This window comes from Thamnophis elegans, chromosome 7 (genome assembly GCF_009769535.1).
Source record: "Thamnophis elegans isolate rThaEle1 chromosome 7, rThaEle1.pri, whole genome shotgun sequence".
Classification (NCBI taxonomy): Eukaryota; Metazoa; Chordata; class Lepidosauria; order Squamata; family Colubridae; genus Thamnophis; species Thamnophis elegans.
Genome location: NC_045547.1, coordinates 72,631,784 through 72,655,049, shown reverse-complemented (window position 1 = coordinate 72,655,049; position 23,266 = coordinate 72,631,784). Strand labels below are relative to the sequence as shown.

The window sequence follows — 23,266 nt, the reverse complement described above, 5'->3', positions numbered from 1 at the left end:
CCTGGCTGCAGGGCCCTTGAAGTGAGCCAGTGCAGGGCATGTGGGGCAGCTCCACCACCACCATTCCGCCTCACTTCGTGGCTGCAGCACCGCAAGCAACCAGACGAAATGGGCAAATGAGCAGACGGTTACGTAGACTCTTAAAGTATGGCTTATTTTGCGGGGAAGTGCTTATATTAGGCCACCTGTAAAAACATGCCAGGGCTTATTTTTGGGATACCGTATTTTTCAGACTATAAGACGCACAAAGATTTTGAAGAGGTAAATTAAAAAAAAAGTTTTTGCACTCTGCAGGGCTCCCAAACCCTCTGCCCGCTTCATTTTTGGGAAAAACAGGGCATGCAGAAAGTTTGAGAGGCCTGCAAAGTGCTCCTGAAGGCTGGGGGGGGGGAGGGGGTGCAAAAATGAGCAAAAAAATGACCCTTTTTTAAAACCAAAAAAACAGGGCATGCTTAGGCTTTGGGAGACTTGTAGAGTGCTCCTGGGGGCTGGGCGGCAAACATGAGCAAAAAAACAGCCCATTTTTAGCTCATTTTTGCCCTTCCTGGCCCCCAGGAGCACTTTGCAGGCCTCCCAAATCCTCTTTGGATGCCAAAAATACTGTCTTCAGTGTATAAGATGCACCCAGATGTTCACCCTCTTTTTTGGTGGCAAAATGTGCATCTTATACTCCGAAAAATACGGTAAGTCTTATTTTCAGGAAAACAGGGTACCAAATGATTCACCATTGGCCAAGCTGACTGGAACCAATTCGAGTTGTTTCAACAGCTGGACAGAGACATCCTTTCTGTAGGATTCTTCCCCTCTATTAAGAAATCAAGACACAAGTATTGCCATATGAGCTGTGTTACACTGAATTGCAGTGCAGCTACAACTACCAGAATCAGCACTGATGTGTGTGCAAACAGGGCAATTTTTCCGCTCGGCTTTGCCTCTTTTCTTCAAGCTGCAAAAGCTAAAAATCTACTTTTGCATGCAGGAAGGCAACAGCATAGGCTGTTATTTTCAGTATCCAATTATTGGGAAACAAACAGTGCTGAGAGCAAGTGGATTGGAAGAAACTGAATTTAACTGTGTGGCACAATAAATCATTCGTGCAAGATCTTGAGTATACAGCATATTGTTTACTTAATTACATCCACAGTAAGCATGGTAGTTAACTGCAGACCGTCTTTGTTGGAAAAATCTCTTCTTGAATGTCACACAGAAGGCTCTTTGGAGCATTCTTAGATTTCTTTTTTATAAAGCCATTTTTCTCTCTCTCTATTTTGGATTGTCTTCTTTTCTACTAGCTGCTTTAAAGAAATAAATTGGAAAACTTAGCTTCGGTTGATGAATCTCATCACCATTCATAAAGAGTAGAATTCTTTATTGGCCAAGTGTGATTGGACACCCAAGGAATTTGTCTTTGCTGCATAAGCTCTCAGTATACATAAGTAAAATAAAATACATTCGTCAAGAATAAAAGATACAACACTTAGTGATAATCAAGGTTACTAATAAGATATCAAATCATACTAGTAAACAGATAAAACAATATAAATTGTAAAGATACAAGCAACGTCGTTACAGTCGTAAGTGGGAAGATATAGATACTAGGAAGGATGAGAAGAATAACAGTAATACAGTCTTAGTAAATAGTTTGACAGTGTTGTGAGAATTAGTTGTTAAGCAGAGTGATGGCATTTGGGAAAAAACTCCTTGTGTCTAATTGTTCTGGTGTGCAGTGCCCTATAGTGTCGTTTTGAGGGTAGGAGTTGAAACAATTTATCTCCAGGATATGAGGGGTCTGTAGATATTTTCACGGCCCTCTTTTTGATTCATGCAGTGTACAGGTCTTTAATGGAAGGCAGGTTGGTAGCCATTGTTTTTTCTGCAGTTCTAATTATCCTCCGTGTCTGTCTTGTTGGGTTGCAGAGCCAAACCAGACAGTTATTAGAGGTGCAGATGACGGACTCAATAATTCCTCCGTAGAACTGTATCAGCAGCTCTTTGGGCAGTCTGAGCTTTCTGAGTTGGCGCAGAAAGAACATTCTTTCTTGTGCTTTTTTAAAACCTTCACCTTGTTATATGTAGTCTAAGGATAGCTAGGCTAAAGAATATTTCCTACAAGAAGCACACTTTTCAAATATTAAACAAACAAAGGTGATGGTTTGTCTTGTCATTTTTCAATGTCACACTTGGCACTCTATTAATGACTCCCCACAATTTTTTCTTATGAGAGGAAAAGATTATTTAGCACCAAGGCTGATTATGCTACGAATTAAGTGCAAAAGATCAGAAGAACATCCGTTTTGTTCTTGGCCTTAACTTGGAATCAAGCTTTCCATACACTAATTGTAGGTGCAGAAATTTATTAAAAAATCACCTTCACCTTCACATTCAGGATATTTGGAGGAAGACTTTCAGACAAAACTTTTAATTGTTTCTGTATCTTCTTTGTTGATAGATTTCACTTGTTTTATCAACACATGAGACATCAGATGGTCAATCCTTGTTATTACTCAGGAAGATGATTAATTAATTTGATTTACAGTATATCCTACTTGAGTAAGGAATTCAAGGTGGTGAACTTAGCTCTCCTTCCTCCAATGTTTCCTACCACAATGTTGTAGAAAACCCAGTGCGTTTCCATGGCTGATGGTGGATTCCCAATCCAATAGGGCACCACACTTGTCTCTTGCCAGGTTGTGAATGCCAGATTTACATCCAGACTTCCAGAAGGCATTTTGTGTTGTGTCCCATTTTCACTACCATTAGAAGTGGCTCTGTGACTTCTCTAGTGCATCTAGCTCAGTGGTGGGATTCAATTTTTTTTTTACTACCGGTTCTGTGGACGTGGCTTGGTGGGCGTGGCATGGCTTGGTGGGCATGGCTTGGTGGGCGTGGCAGCAGAAGGATACTGTAAATTCTTCATTCCCTCCCCACTCCAGGGGAAGGTTACTGCAAAATCCCCATTCCCTTCTGATCAGCTGGGACTCGGGAGGCAGAGAATAGATGGGGGCAGGGCCAGCCAGAGCTGGTATTTACCGGTTCTCTGAACTACTCAAAAATTCCGCTACCGGTTCTCCAGAACTGGTTAAAATCTGCTGAATACCACCTCTGATCTAATTCATCTGCATTTAGAACAGGAATTGCACCCCAGATGCTTTGTAGATTAAACTAACTTCTGTCCGGTTGGGCTCGTTTCTTCAATAAATTTCCTTGCACCTAGAAGATGTTCCTACCGATGAACACTTTTCACAGTTTTGGCTATTCGTGGCCTACAACCTTGCGTGTTTTTTGAGCTATGAGCCCTCAGCTGCTTAATCATTGCATTCAGGCTCACTGTTGAGACTCCCTCCATCTGCCTTGCGAAAAGTCAAATTTAATAGGCTCCTTTGAGGAATGTTGCTACCCTTCTAACTCAGAGATAGGTGAAAGAGTTGGGCACGCTCTGCTATAGACAGTTTTGTAAGGATCAATGTGATAACCGTATTGTCTTTTAAGTAAACTTTCTAGACTATCCAGAATAATTTCTTTCCAAATTTTTTTTAGGGATAGTAACTTCTTCCCAGCTAAAAGGCATCAAAATGTGCCAGTGTGTGCAGTGCAGCAGCCAATAATAAGTGGCATCAGCTAATCAAGTAATCTATCCCTTATTTTTTTGTCTGTTTGTAATATATAATCCATGACAGTGGCACAGTGGTTAGAATGCAGTACTGCAGGCTACTTCTGCTGCCTGTCGGCTGCCTGCAATTTAGCAGTTCGAATCTCACCAGGCTCAAGGTTGATTCAGCTTTCCATCCTTCCGTGGTGGATAATATGAGGACCCAGATTGTTGGGGGCAATTATGCTGACTCTGTAAACTGCTTACAGAGGGCTGGAAAGTGCTATTGTTATTGCATTATTGTATGGATGTTCTGTTTCTGTAACCTATTTTATGTTGATGGCTATAAACTAGTCATCGGTCCACCATAGAAAGTGTCCTCACATATTGTATTACAGTATGGTATGCTGGTTTAACAGCTGCAGACAGGAAGGCACTACAGAGAGTGATCAATTCGGCACAAGAAACCATTGGTAGCCCTCTGACACCACTGGATGACATCGCCAGATTCACACCCTGGTCAGTGTCTCTTTGCACTTCTACCATCAGGCAGAAGACATCAAAGTATAGCCAGCAGAACAAACAGGTTTAAAGACAGTTTCTATCCTTGAGCTGTGAGACTTTTAAATACAAGCACAATCACTCCATGCACACGCTAGTTTTTTTCTTTTTCTTTCTTTTTTTGTTTCTGCTATAATTTTGCACCAGTGAGGTTAAAAGCAATTTCGTTGTATTTAAGTACAATGACAATAAAGATTATACTTATAGGTGAAACTCGAAAAATTAGAATATCGTGCAAAAGTTCATTTATTTCAGTAATGCAACTTAAAAGGTGAAACTATTATATGAGATAGACTCATTACATGCAAAGCAAGAGAGTTCAAGACATGATTTGTCATAATTGTGATGATTATGGCTTACAGCTCATGAAAACCCCAAATCCATAATCTCAGAAAATTAGAATATTGTGAAAAGGTGCAACATTCTAGGCTCAAAGTGTCCCACTCTAATCAGCTAATTAAGCCATAACACCTGCAAAGGGTTCCTGAGCCTTTAAATGGTCACTCAGTCTGGTTCAGTAGGAATCACAATCATGGGAAAGACTGCTGACCTGACAGTTGTGCAGAAAACCATCATTGATACCCTCCATAAGGAGGGAAAGCCTCAAAAGGTAATTGCAAAAGAAGTTGGATGTTCCCAAAGTGCTGTATCAAAGCAAATTAATAGAAAGTTATGTGGAAGTGAAAAGTGTGGAAGAAAAAGGTGCACAAGCAGCAGGGATGACCGCAGCCTGGAGAGGATTGTCAGGAAAAGGCCATTCAAAAGTGTTGGGGACTTTCACAGGACTGAGGCTGGAGTCAGTGCATCAAGAGCCACCACACACAGGCAGATCCTGGACATGGGCTTCAAAATGTCGTATTCCTCTTGTCAAGTCGCTCCTGAACAACAAACAACCTCAGAAGTGTCTTACCTGGGCTAAAAAAAAAAAAGACCTGGTCTGTTGCTCAGTGTCCAAAGTCCTCTTTTCTGATGAGAGCAACTTTTGCATCTCATTTGGAAACCAAGGATCCAGAGTACGAAGGAAGAATGGAGAGGCACACACTGCAAGATGCTTGAAGTCCAGTGTGAAGTTTCCACAGTCTGTGTTGATTTGGGGAGCCATGTCTTCTGCTGTTGTTGGTCCACTGTGCTTCATTAAATCCAGGGTCAACACAGTTGTGTACCAGGAGATTTTGGAGCACTTCATGCTTCCTTCCGCAGATGAGCTTAAAATGGGGATGCTGACTTCATTTTCCAGCAGTACTTGGCATCTGCCCACACTGCCAAAAGCACCAAAACCTGGTTCAATGACTGTGGGCTTACTATGCTTGATTGGCCAGCAAACTCACCTGACCTGAACCCCATAGAGAATCTATGGGGCATTTCCAAGAGAAAGATGAGAGACATGAGATCAAACAATGCAGAAGAGCTGAAGGCCGCTATTGAAGCATCCTGGTCTTCCATAACACCTCAGCAGTGCCACAGGCTGATAGCTTCCATGCCACGCCGCATTGAGGCAGTAATTGCTGCAAAAGAGGCCCAAACCAAGTACTGAGTACATATGCATGCTTATACTTTTCAGAGGTCCGATATTGTTCTATGTACGATCCTTGTTTTATTGATTGCATGTAATATTCTAATTTTCTGAGATTGTGGATTTGGGGTTTTCATGAGCTGTAAGCCACAATCATCACAATTATGACAAATCACAGCTTGAACTATCTTGCTTTGCATGTAATGAGTCTATCTCATATATTAGTTTCACCTTTTAAGTTGCATTAAATGCACTTTTGCGTGATATTCTAATTTTTTGAGTTTCACCTGTATACTTATAATAATTATTCTGGAAGAGGCTTATTTTCAAATTGAATTCAGTCTCCCAAGATATGCTTCTCCTAGTGATAGAAAGTACACAGTAGGTATACAGCACACAGTACTCAATATAATATTTTGAGTATTCACTACATGTTTTGAGCTGGCAGGAACTTTCTTTGTCTCTCAGAAATGATGGTGTTCTGCTGCGTAGACAAATCTTTGTGGACCATTTTCTTCCAAAGATGTTTTTTCTGTACCGGAGCAAGAAAAACGAAATGCACAGGTACAGTATAGGTGGCACCTTGCTCAATAGTAGTAACTGTGAAAGGGATCTTGGAGCCCTAGTGGACAACCATTTAAATATGAGCCAGTCGTGTGCAGCAGCTGCCAAAAAGCCAACACAGTTCTAGGCTGCCTAAACAGAGGGATAGAATCAAGATCACGTGAAGTGTTAATACCATTTATAATGCCTTGGTAAGGCCACACTTGGAATACTGCATTCAGTTTTGGTCGCCACGATGTAAAAAAGATTTTGAGGCTCTAGAAAGAGTACAGAAAAAAGCAACACGAATGATTAAGGGACTGGAGGCTAAAACATAAGAGGAATGATTGCAGGAATTGGGTATGTCTAGTTTAATGAAAAGAAGGGAGACATGATAGCAGTGTTCCACTATCTCAGGGGCTGCCACAAAGAAGAGGGAGTCAAGGGACCTGAGAGTAGAACAAGAAGCAATGGGTGAAAACTAATCAAGGAGAGAAGTAACTTAGAACTAAGGAGAAATTTCCTGATAGTTAGAACAATTAATCAATAGAACAACTTGCCTCCAGAAGTTGTGAATGCTCCAACACTGGAGGTTTTTAAGAAGATGCTGGATAGCCATTTGTCTGAAACGGTATAGGGTTCCCTGCCTAGGCAGGGGGTTGGACTAGAAGACCTCCAAGGTCCCTTCCAACTCTGCTATTGTATTGTAAGATACATCTTTCCTAATTATTCAATGGAGGAGTGCTGACAATCAAACTTACTGGGTCCAGGGTGATCCTGTTTCATGCTGTTCTTCTGTCCACATTTCATATGAACTGGGTTCCATCTCTAACAAAATCAAGTAGATCTCTTTCTGTCGCAAATATGGAATGACTGCTTCTCACTGTAGATTCTTCTCTATTGAGAGGTGAAGCCACTGCAAGTACCATATTTGTGGCATTATACATGAAGATTTTGTCACATGAGACATAGAAGCACCATAAATTCAGGGGTGGGCTTCAAAAAGTTTAACAACAGGTTCTCTGCCTGGTTGCTGTGTGGGCATGGCCATGGTGAGCATGGCCTAGTCATCCTCCTATGCCATGGGGAGGGGGCATTTTCACCCTCCCTGGGCTCCGGAGGCTTTCCGCGAATGTCCGGAAGGGCGAAACAGCCTCCCGGGGCTCTGGCAGCCAGAAACGGCCCATTTCCAGCCTTCTGGGAGGCCCATTTTTGACCCTTCTCAGGTTCTGGAGGTTTTCCTCAAGCTTCTGGGAGGACGAAAACTGCCTCCCCAGGCTCTGGAGGCCAGAAACGGCCCATTTCCGGACTTCCAGAACTTCCGTGAGGCCCTCCCAGAGCCTCCCTGTGGGCCCTGTACTTACCTGGTATCCCAAACAGGCCGCGTGGAGAGCCCTGGGATGGGATGGGGGGGGGGGGTTGGAGGGGCGGGGTCAGCCAAGGGTGGGAATGGCATGTTCACCAAACTGGACAGATCCTTAGCTAGAGGATCGCCTCAACCTGTGCGAACTCACAGCAGCCCACCACTGCATAAATCTGATTCATTCTTTCACAGAGCCAGCCTATAATTTTTAGTCTAGTGGACCACATGCCAAAAGAGGGAGGGCACCCACCCTTCTCTGGATCAGCTGATCTGCGGGCCATGGGCTGAGGTTAAGGGGCCTCCTGCACCTCAAACATCATAAGATCCAGAAATAAGGCCAAGCGCTTATTTTTTGGGGTGTGTGTGTGTGTCAATAGCGTATTTCAGGGAAACACAATATTATAAGGTTATATTAACCAAATCTTGTAATGTGCCTCCTGCCCTTTGTCTCCTTCATGTCACAAGGAGAGTCATATCTGAGACACTTTCTCAAAAATTACAGTTCTGTCCCAGACCCAGATTTCTTTTTTTAAATCTGAGTTTGTCTTGGATACAGCTCTTCCTTCTGCTCCCAAAGTTTATTCTCACAACTTATGACACTGCCAAGAAACTGTACATCTTTATTCATGAAATCCTGTGTTTGCTTTTAATATTTACATCAAAAGTTATTTAATCGATCGAATAACTTCACACATTTTGAATTGAAAAGAAAATGCTTGTTGATCAGAACTCCGAAAAGTGGGTGTGGCCTGGGCACTTTGTGGGTGACTCAGATGTTGACTAGCTTTTCCCGAGAAAAATTTGGAAGAGGCCTTCGAGTTTTTGCTCATTTGTTTTAATGTCAGTTGAGGTGGAAGGCAGCAGATGGAAGGTGGGAAGGAGTGATGCGTTAGTTCATTTATGTACTCCAGAGAGTGCTTCTCTGATGTTGTAGATTCATGATTGACTAGCTGTGGGCAGAAATTTCTACAGGGTATGGTTAAAAAAAAAGTCAAGATGATTACCATGAGGTTGTGATCAAAATTCTGCCCATGTGTTATATGTGATGCACACACATGCACATACATACTCTCCAATAGTGGGTTTAAAAAATTGTTCGAACCTACTCTGTGGGTGTGGCCTCCTTTGTGGGAGTGGCTTGCTGCCCATGTAACTGGATGGGAATGGCTTGCCGCCTATGTGACCGGATATGAAGATGCCGACGACACTTGTCAGAACCACCTTAAATTACCTCACACACAGCACTGGCATGCATAAGAATATGATGTAAACTTGTTTTTTAAAAGGAATCTTTGTTTTGTGTTAAAACAACTTCAACACACGCAATGTTCTGATTGCACCACAAACACAGTAGTCATCCTTACCTTTCACAGAGGCACTGAGTTTTATAAATATGAGCATGATAGTGTAGAATAATCATATCCAAGGACCAGTGGTGGGTTTTAAAAATTTTTGGAACCTCTTCTGTAGGTGTGGCCTGCTTTCCGGGTCCACTGATGGAACCTCTTCTAACCGGTTCGGTAGATTTGACGAACCGGTTCTACCGAATAGGTGCGAACTGGTAGGAACCCACCTCTGATACTCTCACACACGAAGGAATTTCACTTGGATCTTGGACTTTTTGAGTTGAATGAGAGATCTAGAACCTTTCAACCATGATGCTATCTAGAGTAACCACCTCTTTTCTCTAGAGCTTATCCTCTAGAGAGGATAAGCTCTAGAGAGGGTTTGATGTGGAACTGACAGTGAAGAAAGAGTCTAAGGCAGTGGTTCTTAACCTGTGGGTCGGGACCTCTTTGGGGGTCGAAAGACCCTTTCACAGGGGTCGCCTAAGACCATCGGAAAACACATATTTTCGATGGTCTTAGGAACCACCAATTTTATGGTTGGAGGTCACCACAACATGAGGAACTGTATTAAAGGGTCGCGGCATTGGGAAGGTTGAGAACCACTGGTCTAAGACAATGGACCCAAACCTTTTGGGTGCCACGGACTCGTTCTGCGGAGAGCTTTTTTTCCTCAGACCGGGTGAGGGCGCTATTTTGTGGTTCTGCATGCGCGAAGGTGGTGCTTTGCTTGCTTGTGCGGGCTGGTTCTTGGCAGACCGTGGACCTATGTCAATCCATGGACTGGGGGTTGGGGATGCCTGGCCTAAGAGAAAAGGCTTCCTAAACTCTATCCCGCTTTGCCTTTGTGAGATGCTGCTTTCGCATCAGCAGAACTCAGAATAAGGTTGGAAATCTGCATTTCAGCAAACTGTTGAAAAAATATTCTTAAGATAATGATGATTTAATAGCTGACCAGCTACTGTAAGGCTGTAAACTGAGATGATGCAATGCGAATGAGTCAGCAGGGTTATCACTTTAAGAAGATGTCTATATAAGGGAGGCCATGTGAGGGCATCTATCTCTCTCTCTCCTTGTGTGCTTCCATGTTATAGTTGAAGATTGATTGATTGCCTGGCTTTGCCTAGTAGGTGTATGTATGTGTATGTATATATGTACGTGTATATATATATACCGTGTTTCCCCCAAAATATGACCTGTCCTGAAACTAACGCCTTGCCACATTTTTTGCATGGGCAAAAATATAAGCCCACCCCCAAAAATAACCTCCCTGGATACACACACCCCTCCAGCCAGGCAGAGCACCGCTCACCGACCTAGCGGTATCACAAAGGAGCCAAGCCATGAGAGCTGGGGGAGAAGGCACTCACGTTGCTTGGCGCCTTTGGGATACCGCTAGGTTGGGGAGTGGCATTCTGCCTGGCTGGAGGGGGGAGTTGCCAGGTGGCTGCTCCCTTGCGAGCGAACTCCCAAAGAGCCGGGCACAGCCTCAGGGGTGAAGCAGCAATGAGGTGACCATGCTCACGAGCAGCCACCCAGCAAACCCCCTCTCCAGCTGGGCAGAGCACCTTTCACTGACCTAGGGGGTATCCCTAAGGCACCAAGGCATGTGGCGCTCTGCCCGCTCCCCAGCTCCCGCGGCTTGGCACATTTGGGACACCCCATAGGTCAGCGCATGGAGGTCTGCCCGTGTGGAGAAGGGGTTGTGTGAGCTGGAAGACTCTGTCCAGAAGACTCTCTGTCCGGCAGCCGTCCCACAACCATAGAGCGCACTCCTAGAGCAGCCACTGCTGGAAGACTCAGCAGCCGAGTTTTGGAGTTTGGAAGCCGAAGAAGAAGTTATGCTCGGAGCGTGGCGGGGGCAGAACAGACGCTCACGCAACCCCTTCTCCAACCAAGCAGAGCACCATGCACTGACCTAGGGGGTATCCCGAATGTGCCAAGCTGCGGGAGCTGGGGAGCGGGCAGAGCGCCACGTGGCTTGATGCCTTAGGGATACCCCCTAGGTCAGAGAATAGCCCTCTGCCCAGCTGGAGAGGGGGTTTGCCGGGCGGCTGCTCGTGAGCGTGGTCACCTCATGGTTGCTTCGCCCCTGAGGCTGCTATGCCTGGCTCTTCGGGAGCCAGTTCGCAAGGGAGAAGCTGCCCAGCAACCCCAAAACAATAAGCCCTCCCTCTATAATAAGCCCAAGGCCATATTTTGAGGGGCAAAAGAAAATAAGACCCTGTCTTATTTTTGGGGAAACGTGGTATATAGGCCTTGTAGATAAACCACTGTTTGAAAGACCAAACCTCTCTCTACTGTATTTTCCTCCTGGCTTTTCTCAAAATAGTAGTTACACTGTGCACATCCTTACAAAATGATTTGAAAAAACCCCCAAGTCTACTTTTTTGTTAAATGGCATTGAAATGGCTTCCTCCTATGGAGTGGTGGCCCAGAGATGGAGTTCTCACCTCATAACCAGGAGGCTGTCAGTTCGATCCTAGCCAGAGGCTGATATTTCTCTCCCTGGGCACACTGAGAATATATCTACTGGGGAAAAAAACAACTCCGCATTGGCGACAATAAGGGCATCCGGCCAGTAAACACTCCACTCCATTCAGTTGCCCAGACTCCACCCCGCAAGGGATTGTGGGGCCGTTAAAAGAGGGTGATTGAAATTGCTTCCTCCGGAGTTATGTAGAAGAGGTTTTTTCCCCCCTTCTCTTTCCTGCAGGTTAGGCCAAAGACTCTGATCCCAGACAGCCTCCCAATTTCTCCATGCCGAGATCAACCTTCCAAGCAACCTCCAACGTTTCAGAAGGCAACAGTGGTCAGCATCAAGAACCCAACTCCTGCCCTCCCCACTGCCAACAATACCGTTAGCCATGTACAGACGTCCAGCAACCAATCGCAAAGTGTCGCAGAGACGGCAGCCCTCTCCTCATCCCTGAATAGTGCTGGGGTAGCATATGCCATTATCTCAACATCTCCCAATAATGCAATGCCCATCAACACCAGCGCTGCTGTCTCGGTGGTTAATGACAGCATTAAAGTGCAGCCACTTCTCATCAGTGCTGACAGCAAGGTAGGTTTCATTAAGGGAACTGCAGGCATTACAAACGACTAAACTTAATACACTATCAGGACGGCTGATCTGAGCTTCTCCTTAGTACAGTCACTGCCCGGATGAATAAAGTGAGAATCTTGTATGTCTCAGTAAATGGGGTTCATAATCAAATCTTATCACTTGACCTCACTTGGCAGTCGTGAAGGGATTCATTCATATATCCCAGAACTGAGCGATATAAGAGGTCAAGGGTTAGCCAGCTTGCAAGCTAAGCAAGAGAGCTTTTGTAGAATTGGCATAATCATTATTGGCCTTCAGTAGTGGTAATCAGAAGTAGCCAAGTGTCTAGAAACATCTTTCATTGCAAACCAGTTAAGTGACCATAATGGTAATCAGACACTGTCGAAGCAAATTTGGCCCTTAAAATTAATGGGAAACAGATGAAAACAACGGAGCCAAATGCAACTGTTAAGAATCCAGAGATAATGTCCATAGCTTTATTTTCAATATGGGACACGGTGACTAAGACGCTGAGCTTGTCGATCAGAAAGGTTGGCGGTTCGAATCCCTAGCACCGCATAACGGAGCGAGCTCCCATTACTTGTCCCAGCTTCTGCCAACTTAGCAGTTCGAAAGCACGTAAAAATGCAAGTAGAAAAAATAGGAACCATCTTTGATAGGAAGGTAACAGCGTTCCATGCACCTTCGGTGTTTAGTCATGCCAGTCAAATTGACCACGGAGACGTCTTCGGACAGCACTGGCTCTTCGGCTTTGAAAGGGGGACGAGCACCGCTCCCTAGAAACCTTTACTTTTGGTCCTTTCTTCATTCCTGATAGGTGCTGAAGGATATAAACTGATGTATTATAAGGGGCTGAAGGATATAAACTGATGTATTATAGATTAAACAATTATCTACAGATTGATGACCTACTGTTGCATAAGTCTAAATGTTTTTTCAACAACTTTATGTAGGTCAAGGATGCAGAGTGTTCAGCCCAGGAGATGTGGTAGTGTAATTGTGACCCCTTTTTTGCTGTTAGATTGTAGTGAGGGTGGTTTAAGACTTGAAGATGCTTAAGGCAGCCATTCTACCCCTTCACCACTCCTGAATCCCCTCCCCCCCCGGGGTTTCTGTTGTAGGGAAAATAGGAAGATGTGTTGGACATATTTGCTTACATAGATGAAATTGTCACCTCAACTCAAAGGATACTTTTATAGGATGCTGACCTGACATTCAAATCTTGTTCCAACTTATGAATTTTTACATGTTTTATTGACAGAGCAGGCCTCAGCTTAAAGGCTTTGCAGTTTCCCTAGCCAGAATTAATAACTTTAATTCTGGCTAGGGGATTCTGTGAGATAAAGGTGTTGACATCTGGAAATTGTCAACATTGGGGATTGCTTCTTTTCCTTTAGCTATGCACATAATGTTTATTTCCACATCTTATTTTCACCTGTCTGTTGATTCTCAGGTCATCATCATTCAACCTAAAGTTCCAACTCAGACAGAAAATAAAGTGGAGATAAAGAAACCTGCTGAAGAGTCAACTCAGGGACCTGCTACCAAAAAGAAAAAAGATGAAAATCCTGAGGTAAAAAGACCACTTTATTATCTTGAAAAACATGACACATGTTTATTATGTACATCTTCATTATCATCATCAACAACAATCTTCATCATCATTGTTTTAACTATTGTCTGACCACTGCAGGATGAAGGCCTCTTACACAGGTTTCCAACCAATATGGTCCTGAGCTTTCTTTTGTCGATTGGGCCCTCATTACTTGCTGATGTTATCGATCCATCTTGTTTTAGGTCTCTTTTGTGGATGCATTTGATCAAGTGGGATCCAATCTATGACTGCTTTGGTCCACCTGCCGTCAGTTCTTCTTACTATGTGACCAGCCTATTTCCATTTCAATTATTTTATTCCTCTATAAAGACTATAATAATCTCTCTCTATAAAAAGGGCTGTATGTGTGTATGTTCCAGCATAACTCTGGAACGCCTGGAGCAATTTCAACCAAACTTGGTACACAGATGACTTACTCTCTGGAAACAAATATTGTGGGGGTAGGACACCCCTAAAACCCCTCGGGGTGTGTATTCTGTTAAGATACAGCCTGTTGGGTCTTAAAACGGCTTTTACTGTATTGCTGTAAAATGGCTTCTACTGTGCAGCTCAGTGGAGTTGCCATGGTAATGGCTTCACAGTACTCCACAAGGGGGCTCCCTCTGGTAAGGAGGAAAATCCAACATTAGAAATTACATTTGGGCTAGACATTTCCCCCCTATAAATAAATACCCGAGCAACGCAAGGTTATTGGCTAGGCAAAATATAAAATAGATCAAAGATTGAAATAGATATAATCAGACAGTTTTGTTTTATTTACAACTTTTGCTAGTGATAGCTTGCTGGAGAATATAACCACAAAATATAGCTGAGGTAAATGTAACATGCCTCTTGTCTACCCATAAAGTTGGGTATTACTTTTTTTAATGTTCTCTACTATTTTCCCCACTTCTTTCCTCCCATCTTCTGAGACAAACTCCTTTTAGCCTTCATCCAGTTTACGTTGTGCCTGTACTATGCTAGTCCCTTAATGAAACAATGAGGTTGTCAATTTGCTCTTGCCTCTCGAAAGTCCAATAAATAGTTCGGCCAGGAAGAATTCATCAGGAAGCATTCACACAGTAACAAGCTGAATAGGCCAATATCTACTTGCTTCAGCTCTACATAGAATGGTTATTGGGAAAATGTGGTGCTGTGATAAATAACACAGCTCCTTCCCCATTCTTCAGGTAGAATCTGGTGAAAATTTATGTTCGCTTCTATTTTGCACAAAGTTGAAATGGATAATATAAAGGAAGGTTGTCTTAAGAATTAGACTTGTATATAAACTACTTTGTCATATGTGCTAGAACAATTTTGATCGGAGGTCTGACAGTGGCAGAACTTAATTTTGAATAAATGGCCTTTTTATTCCATGTGTAAAGCTATTGTTCACATTCCTAATAGAGCTGAATGGAACTTATATTTGGTTTTAGAATTAGACTATAGCATACTGGGCTGAGCCACATAGGTGATTTTGCAAGATGTTCTACAGAGCTGCATTTTAATCAGAGCATTATCTAAAATTCGGTTCCCCCACAAAACCGCAGAGGACAAAATCGCGCTCGACGAAAGCGCGCATTTGACGTCATCACAGCGCGACGAAAACATCGCGCTGTGATCGAAAAATGTAAAAATAAAGCGAAAACCTTATCCTAACCCCCCCAAACCTAACCCTAACCCTAAACCTAACCCTTAACCTAAGCCTAAATCTAACCCTAAACCTAACCGTTAACGTAACGCTAAACCTAACGCTAACCCTTAACCTAACGCTAAACGTAACCCTAACGCTCTAACCCTAGCCCTAACCCTTAACCTAACCCTAATCCTAACCCTAAACCTAAACCTAACCCTTACCTTTATGTGAATCGGCTTGCTTTAATTTAAATTTTATTTCAATTTTTAATTTTTTTTGTCGCGCTGTGATGACGTCACATGCGCGCTTTCGTCGAGCACGATTTTGTCCTCCGTGGTTTTGACGGGTCACGCTAAAATTCATCTAATTGAGAGACACAGTTATTCATCAATTCACTTTCAAAGGCTATGGATCTGCTAAGTGTCTCAAGACAAAATTCCTAGAGTGACAATATTTGAGAGATGATTTTAAAATTATATGGTTACATGTGAATTGTAAAATGATACTAATTCTAAAAATTCTAAAACAGTATAGGAAATAGCATAAATCCCCCCCCTCCCATCATTACTTTGGGATGGGATTGGATGGATTGGATTGGAATAGAATAGAATAGAATAGAATACTTTATTTGGATAAGTGTGATTTGATACACAAGGAATTTATCTGTGGTACAAAAGCTTTCAGTATACATGCAAAGCAAAATAACAATAATGATAATAACAACAACAACAACAACAACAACAATCATTTTATATAATTTTAAATGTTCAGTTGACTGAGTTTCAAAATAAAAGAGATTAAAATAACAACAACAACAACAACAACAATTGTACATCTTAAGAAGATGCTTGGTTGATACCTAGGACACTAGCAGCAGCTTGTATCAACCATTAGCACCAGTCAATGGTATTCGTGATGCATTTTTGAATGTTCAGTTGACTGAGTTTCATGTTTAACAAATAAAAGAGATAAAAACAACAACAACAACAACAATCGTACATCTTAAGAAGATGCTTGGTTGATACCTAGGGCACTAGCAGCAGCTTGTATCAACCATTAGCACCAGTCAACAGTATTTGTGATGCATTTTTGAATGTTCAGTTGACTTGAGTTTCATGTTTAATAAATAAAGTATAATAATAATAATAATAAGTTATCAATAACGTTCAGTTGACTGAGTTTCATGTTTAATGAATAAAAGAATGATGATGACGACGATACCATGATAGGAGGGGGTAGTAAAGAAGATGGGAAGCATAATAATGATACTACAGCCATACAACATGGGCAAATATATGCAGACATAAGATAGTACTGTGAGAACTGTTCAGTAGCACAATGGCATGAGGAAAAAAGCTGTCCCTGGGTCTAGTTGTTTTGGCATGCAATGCCCCATAGCATCGTTTGAGGGTAGAAGTTAAAACAATTTATGTCCAGGATGTGAGGGGTCTGTAGATATTTTCTCAGACCTCCTACTGACCTGTGCAATGTACAGGTCTTCTATGGAAGGCAGCGTGGTTCCAATTGTTTTTTGTGGAGTCCTAATTATCCGTTGGAATCCGTATCTCTTCTGTTTGATTGCTGTACTAAACCAGTCAGTTATAGGCATACAAATGACAGACTTCACAATTCCTCTGTAGAAAATATAACAACAGCTCTTGGGAAGCCTGGACTTCCTGAGTTGATGCGGGAAGAATATACTTATGGTTTTAGATGTTCATTTCAAATCCTCGGAGATCATAGAACCCCAAAAATGTGAAGGATTTTACTGCTGATGCTCTGCTGTTAAATAGAGTAAAGAGATGGTAGAATAGAAGGGCTCCTCCTAAAATCTACTCACATCGCTACAGTTTTAAACATGTTCAGCTCCAGATTGTTTTGGCTGCACCAAAGGGCCAGTGGTTAAACCTCCCTTCTATATGCAGATTCATCACTGTCTTAAGACTAATCAATCAATAATCTATATCTTCTGTCTGTCCGTCTATTCGTCTGTCCATCCATCTATATTCTATGTATCAAATCAACAGTGTCACTTCATTTCCTATTTAAAAATTTAAAAAAAGATGTGCAGTGCGTGAAACGATGTACTGTTTTTTAGCTTCTAAATGGCATTATTTTATTAATAATACCATTTAACATTCACACTGAACTTTGTGGCAGTTCATTTATTTTTATCCAGGATTTCTTAGAGCGATATTGAGAGAAAAGTTAGTGTTATCTATGTATTGCAGAAGGGAAGATTCAGAAACTGTAATTTATCAGGTTTCCTGGTAGGTTTGTAGCAGAAGTCAGATTTTAACGAAGGATCGCCTTTCTTGCAAATTATACTCTTTGAGCCAACACACTAATACTATTACTATTATTGTAATTAATTATGTTATTGGGGTCACTTCAGATGCATATTTTTGAAACAATACAATACATATGCTGTGCCATAAATACAACGCGTATACCTATTGTGGAAACAGTCAGATTTGAAATGATTTCTATTGTAGCACCTACACTGATTTTCAACACTTGGCATGCCTTTGTTATATGATGAGTTTGCTGATTTTGCCATTTTAATAATTTTCCAGATTTTTCATACCCATAAGAACAAGCCCCTGTAAGGTATAAGGAATTCCTCCAATTGTTCAAGGAGCCTGCCCTAGCTAAATCAGGTTTCCACAATTAATTTTGATATCTTCTGCTCTTGCTTTTTATATATATATATCACAGTGAACCCCAGGAAAATTATTCCATCACAAAACTGGTCTGCCAGTACAAGCCTCAAAAGAACACGAGAGAAAAGCCATGTTTTCATAATTACTATTGGGGTGGGGGAGAGAGAGAGAGAATGGAAAGAAAGGAAAAGAAAGGAAAGAAAGAGAAAAAGAAAAAATGGAAAGGAAAGAGATAGAAAGGAAAGAGAAGGAAAGAAAGAAAGAAAATCTAAGCAAATGTGCTATCTCAAATAAAGTATTGCTAGGCCAACCAGCTACAAACACTGACTTGGGAAGAGGTTATTTACAATAGAAAGGAAAATCCTACCCCCATGGCCGAGAGCCATGTTAATTGACTTCATTTAATACCCTCCTGGAGGCACTGAGATCCCCTGCCTGTACTCTGTTCACACCCATGTACAGATAATCTTTAATTTACAAACATAATTGGACCCAAATTATGGATGCAAATTGTGCCATTTGTTACGTGGATCGTTGTGCGATTGTGCCTGATTTTATGACATTTTTTGCAGTGGTTGTTCAGTGAATGCCATGGTCATTAAACAAATCCATTGCCCGCAATGAGCATTCTGGGTGGAAACTGGAAGTAAGCCCTGGTTTTTAATACCAAACTTGTAAATTGTGAATATGGAATGCTGCAAAAAGGTATAAATGCAGTAAATGCTGGAAACAGGCAAAAAAGTCATAAATCATGGTTACATGACTGTGGGATATTGCAAATGACCATAAAGATGAGCCAGTGGCCAAGTGTCCAAAATAAGATCATGTGACTTCAGGGGGTGTAGGTGTCATGATTTCAAAAAAATGGATCGTAAGTAGCTTTTGTGTGGTCCCTTTGTAACCTTCTTCATAACCAGTCATAAGTTGCGGACTATCTGTGTTGATTGCCCAGTCATACTATATAAGATTTTAAACAAATATAGTCAGTCTAAATTAATGACACAGGGCTCAGATTAAATCATTCTCTGGATTTGTAGCATAACCAAGCACTTTTCCTTATATTTCCAATCTCTCTCTCCTCCATTTCTTCACTCACATTATACTATCTGACCTTCAATATTGTATTCTTTGCCAAATTTCATCACGCTATGCTTATCTTAAATGCTTATGTCAACCCTGAAGTTGGCCGAACTGTGGCCATTTTCTTTTTTGTAGTTTTTTCTTGGGAGGTTTCCCTCCTCACTGCTTCAGGGCTGACACAACATAGAACAAAAATATTGTGGCCCACCAGCGGCCTGCAGAGCTGGCAGCAGATTCGGACAGTGAGGAGGTTGGGGAGGAACATGGGCCAATCCTGAAGTCTTAAGAAGGCTCTGATGAGGGCTCTGTGTTGGAGGCAGGGAAGGGGGCAGAGCCATATGCCAGTTATCAGCTGCCTTCAGAGTCAGACATCAGTGAGATGAACGGCTGGAGATGAACAGCTGGAGCTTGTTCCCAGTGTGCGCATGCACAGAGTTGCCAGGCGAAGGGAACAGCTAGAGAACAGGGGTCGACTTGGGAGTAAGGCCACAGGTGGACGATGAATGGCCCCTCCCAGTGGAAATAAAAGAGGAGCGAAAGGGGAATGGAGTTTGCAGGAGACAATTAGTTGGCTTAATTGGTTCGTAAAAATTCACAGTAAATTAATAAAAAGGGTTTTTGTCGGGACAAGGAGTTTGCTTCTTGCTCTTGGGAAGTCTCGGTCAGAACAAAAGGGGGCCAGGGAGCAGGGTGTAGAGATAGCTAGGGTATTGTAGCCTAAATAAATTTATTTCCCCTGGGAATCAAGGACGCTAATGCAGGTGTTCAAATGGTAAAGACTAAGGTCACTTTGCAACTGGACTGGAGGCTGATTGGACCATGTGACTGGAGACTTTGGGGGGAGTGACAAAGTTTTACTTTTAATTGGGTGTAAAACCGCTGGGAACTTAAAGCAGGTTTTCCACCAGGAACGTGCCAATTTGATATGTCCCTATAAAATGTTCTTTGAATGGGATGTATTACCTGGAACCTTGACAGTTTATCTCTGACCTCACAGTAATATCGGGTGCTGTAGCCCAATTCTAATGTTAAAAAACAGGACGCCAAAACCCAGTTTTACCTGCCTTCTGTTTATGGATGTGTAGATTTAGCAGAAGTCTTCCTTTTGGTTATCACATTTTGGTACCTGGGATATAAAGTTGAATGTCTGCTTCTTGCTTCTCAGTTTTAAGAAACAAATATATATTACTATTGTCTTGGCATTGATAAATAAGCTTTGGGTTAATTTATTTTGTTCCTTGAATAAGCTTTAGTTGATTAACATGCATTTATGCAATTAGTGTAATTAGACATAACTGTATAATTAGTATAAACGCATGTTAAGGCGAACTAGAACATATAATTACAACATGATTTATATATTATATAGTTGACAATTTCAACTCTTAGTTTCAGTTATTAAAAATTTTAATTTCTCTTATTATGAGAAGATCACTGTTTCTCTTTTAAGCAACTAGTTTCCAGATGCATGGTGGTGAAATTTGTATTTGTAGCTTTCTTATAGAAATAGGAACCTCTTTGCAGTTTTGATTTGCTTGGTTTTGTGTCATTTTTATGCATGTCCACTGTTTTAATGGTGTATATATTTTACAGTAATTGGTTTGATCTTGGACCAAATCATAATAATCTTCAAATAGTTACAATAAATTGAAGATTGAACAAGATAATTTCATATAAACTCAGAAAGGATGCAGTTGATATAGAATATAAATATTTATGGTAACTCTTTGGTGGATGAAAAAAGCCATCATTATGGATTATGTTCTTTATGTGAATAATCAAAAGATACAGAAATAACTTTTTTATTTACTTTGTTTCTTCTATAGAAAATTGCCTTTATGGTAGCGTTAGGCCTGGTTACGACTGAATACTTGGAAGGTAAGAAGGCTTATTGTACTTTAAAAAAATTCTTCTGTTTTTAAAAGCAATGTATTTCAATATAATAAAGAGATTATTTTATAAAAAGAGGTTGGAAACCTTAATCTGAATTTTTTTATTGTGTTATTGGAGTTAGATCTCAAGGGAAAGAACTTGAAAAATGCAGCACGGCTCCTGTGAGCAGCTCTTAAACATGAACCTTATTGAGTCATTATAAGATGAGTAAACTGATTATGCAAGTCATTACCACAAATAACCAACATTGTATAATGAAATTATTATTTCATTTTTGCATCTTTAGAAGTAGGCTATGCAAACATGTTAAAAGTAAGGGCACTGCTGTGCATAATTAAAAAGCTTATTAGGATTAAAAATTCAAGATCGCTATCTGGATTTTTCCTCTTTTTCTAAATAAGGTTAGAAATGAACTAAATGTATTTGAGTTTTAGTTTTTTCTATTCATGGCCTTTCCTTCCTTCTTCCTGCAATGGACACACCTTTGGAGAAACTGGCCCTAGATTGTGAGCAAAATACATTGCAAGGCTTGCAATATCAAATTAGTGTGACCCAAATATTGTGGGCTTTTTGTGAAGCTTTTCTGTTGCTAGGAAAATAAATTTCACATTGCTGAATCAGTCCCAGAAAAAGAAGTTCAGAAACCCAAAGGCTAAGATAATCAGGATGATTATTAGTCAACCGGATGTATAGCAGATAAGGTCGGAAACACAAGGTGGGAGTCGGAACATGAAAAGATTAGGCTACTACTTAGACCTGGAATCGGGTGGGCTGCTGGGGGTTTGCAGGGGTTCAGGAGAACCTCTAGCTAAGATTCTGTGCAGTTCGCAGAACCCCCAGATCCCACTTCTGGCTGGCCCCACCCACCCAACCCACCTCTCTCAGGAGTCCCCATGCAGCCCGTTTTGGATGCAGGTAAGTGCAGGGTGCACACGCAGGCTTGAGAAGGGCAAAAATTGGGCCTACGGGAAGTTCGAGAAGGCTGGAAACGAGTCCATTTCCAGCCTCCAGAGGGCCTCTGGAGCCTGAGGTGGCTGTTCTCACCCTCACGAAGACTCAAGGAAAGCCTCCGGAGGCCAGGAACAGCAAACACGCCCCCCCCCCCCCCCAATGCTGGTCTTGTTGTATTTGGGTCTTTTCCCGTGTAAGATTGAGATTGTCTTGGCTACGTTTGGCCAAAAACACCAGCTAGAGGATGGCAAGTGAGACCTCGCCGAAACGTTGCCAAGACAATCTCAATCTTACACGGGAAAAGACCCGAATACAACAAGACCAGCATACCTACACCTGTGAAAATCTACAAAAACAAATATCTATCTATCTATCTATCTATCTATCTATCTATCTATCTATCTATCTATCTATCTATCTATCATATATATATATATATATGTTTTCTGAGGTTTTCGCAAGTGTTAGTATGTAGGTCTTTGGTTATTTGGGTTTTGTCCCATGTAAAATTAGAAGTGTCTTGGCGACGTTTCGACGAAGTCTCATTCATCATTCGTCATCTTCAGGCTTCGTGCTTCCTGGAAGCATGAGGCCTGAAGATGACGAATGAGACTTCGTCGAAACGTCGCCAAGACACTTCTAATTTTACACGGGACAAAACCCAAATAACCAAAGACCTACATACATATATATATATATATACATACATACATACATACATACATACATACATATATATATATATATATATATATATATATATATATATACATATATATACACACACACACACACACACACAAATACATATATACAATATACATATGTAAATTATATATATATATAAGATAAGGTCTAATCAGAAGGTCAGCTAAGTAACAAGCATCATCTGATCAAATAAATTTCGTCTAAATATAGTTTATATAACCCTTTTGAAATTGATTATAGAAATCCAGAGCAAACGGCAGGAAAGAAAAAGAAGAAGTACCGCCAACCCAGCTTACAGTGGACTCTTGGAAACTGAGGTAGCCCAATATTTAAACATTTTCAGTTTCGCTTTCATTTCTGGCCTATGCAAGTTTAAAGATATTACAAGTCAAAGGAAGGTGGGAAAGTCAAGATTGTACCTGGGACCACATGAGTGTTATATTTTTCCGATATCCTTGACTTATGACCACAGTTGGGAGCAAAATATCAATTGCTAAGCAAGGCGGTGGGTTAAATGAGTTTTTACGATTGGGACCCAATTGATTATGACCCAATTTTACGATTTCTACAAAATTTCTACACAATCTTTGGGGGAAAAAAGGATAAAGAATACATTATTCTTTCAAAAATGGGAACAAACGCAAAGAAAATCATATGACGGGTTAATCCTTGAAGACCTAATACTAACATCCGTTGAAAAAATGACAAAAAGATGATGAATATTATTAATGAAATCAATAAGTATGTAGTAAGATA

General features: G+C 41.4%; 1 protein-coding gene across 1 annotated transcript in view; it reads left to right on the top strand.

The window, feature by feature from the left end:
• PHF21B (PHD finger protein 21B) overlaps positions 1 to 23,266 on the top strand; it is a 60,515-nt gene that overhangs the window by 17,852 nt on the left and 19,397 nt on the right. The window contains exons 3-6 of the mRNA XM_032221865.1: positions 11,632 to 11,982; positions 13,439 to 13,558; positions 20,785 to 20,836; positions 22,751 to 22,827. Coding sequence (XP_032077756.1) covers positions 11,632 to 11,982; positions 13,439 to 13,558; positions 20,785 to 20,836; positions 22,751 to 22,827 — 600 coding nt within the window. The remainder of the gene's footprint in view (positions 1 to 11,631; positions 11,983 to 13,438; positions 13,559 to 20,784; positions 20,837 to 22,750; positions 22,828 to 23,266) is intronic.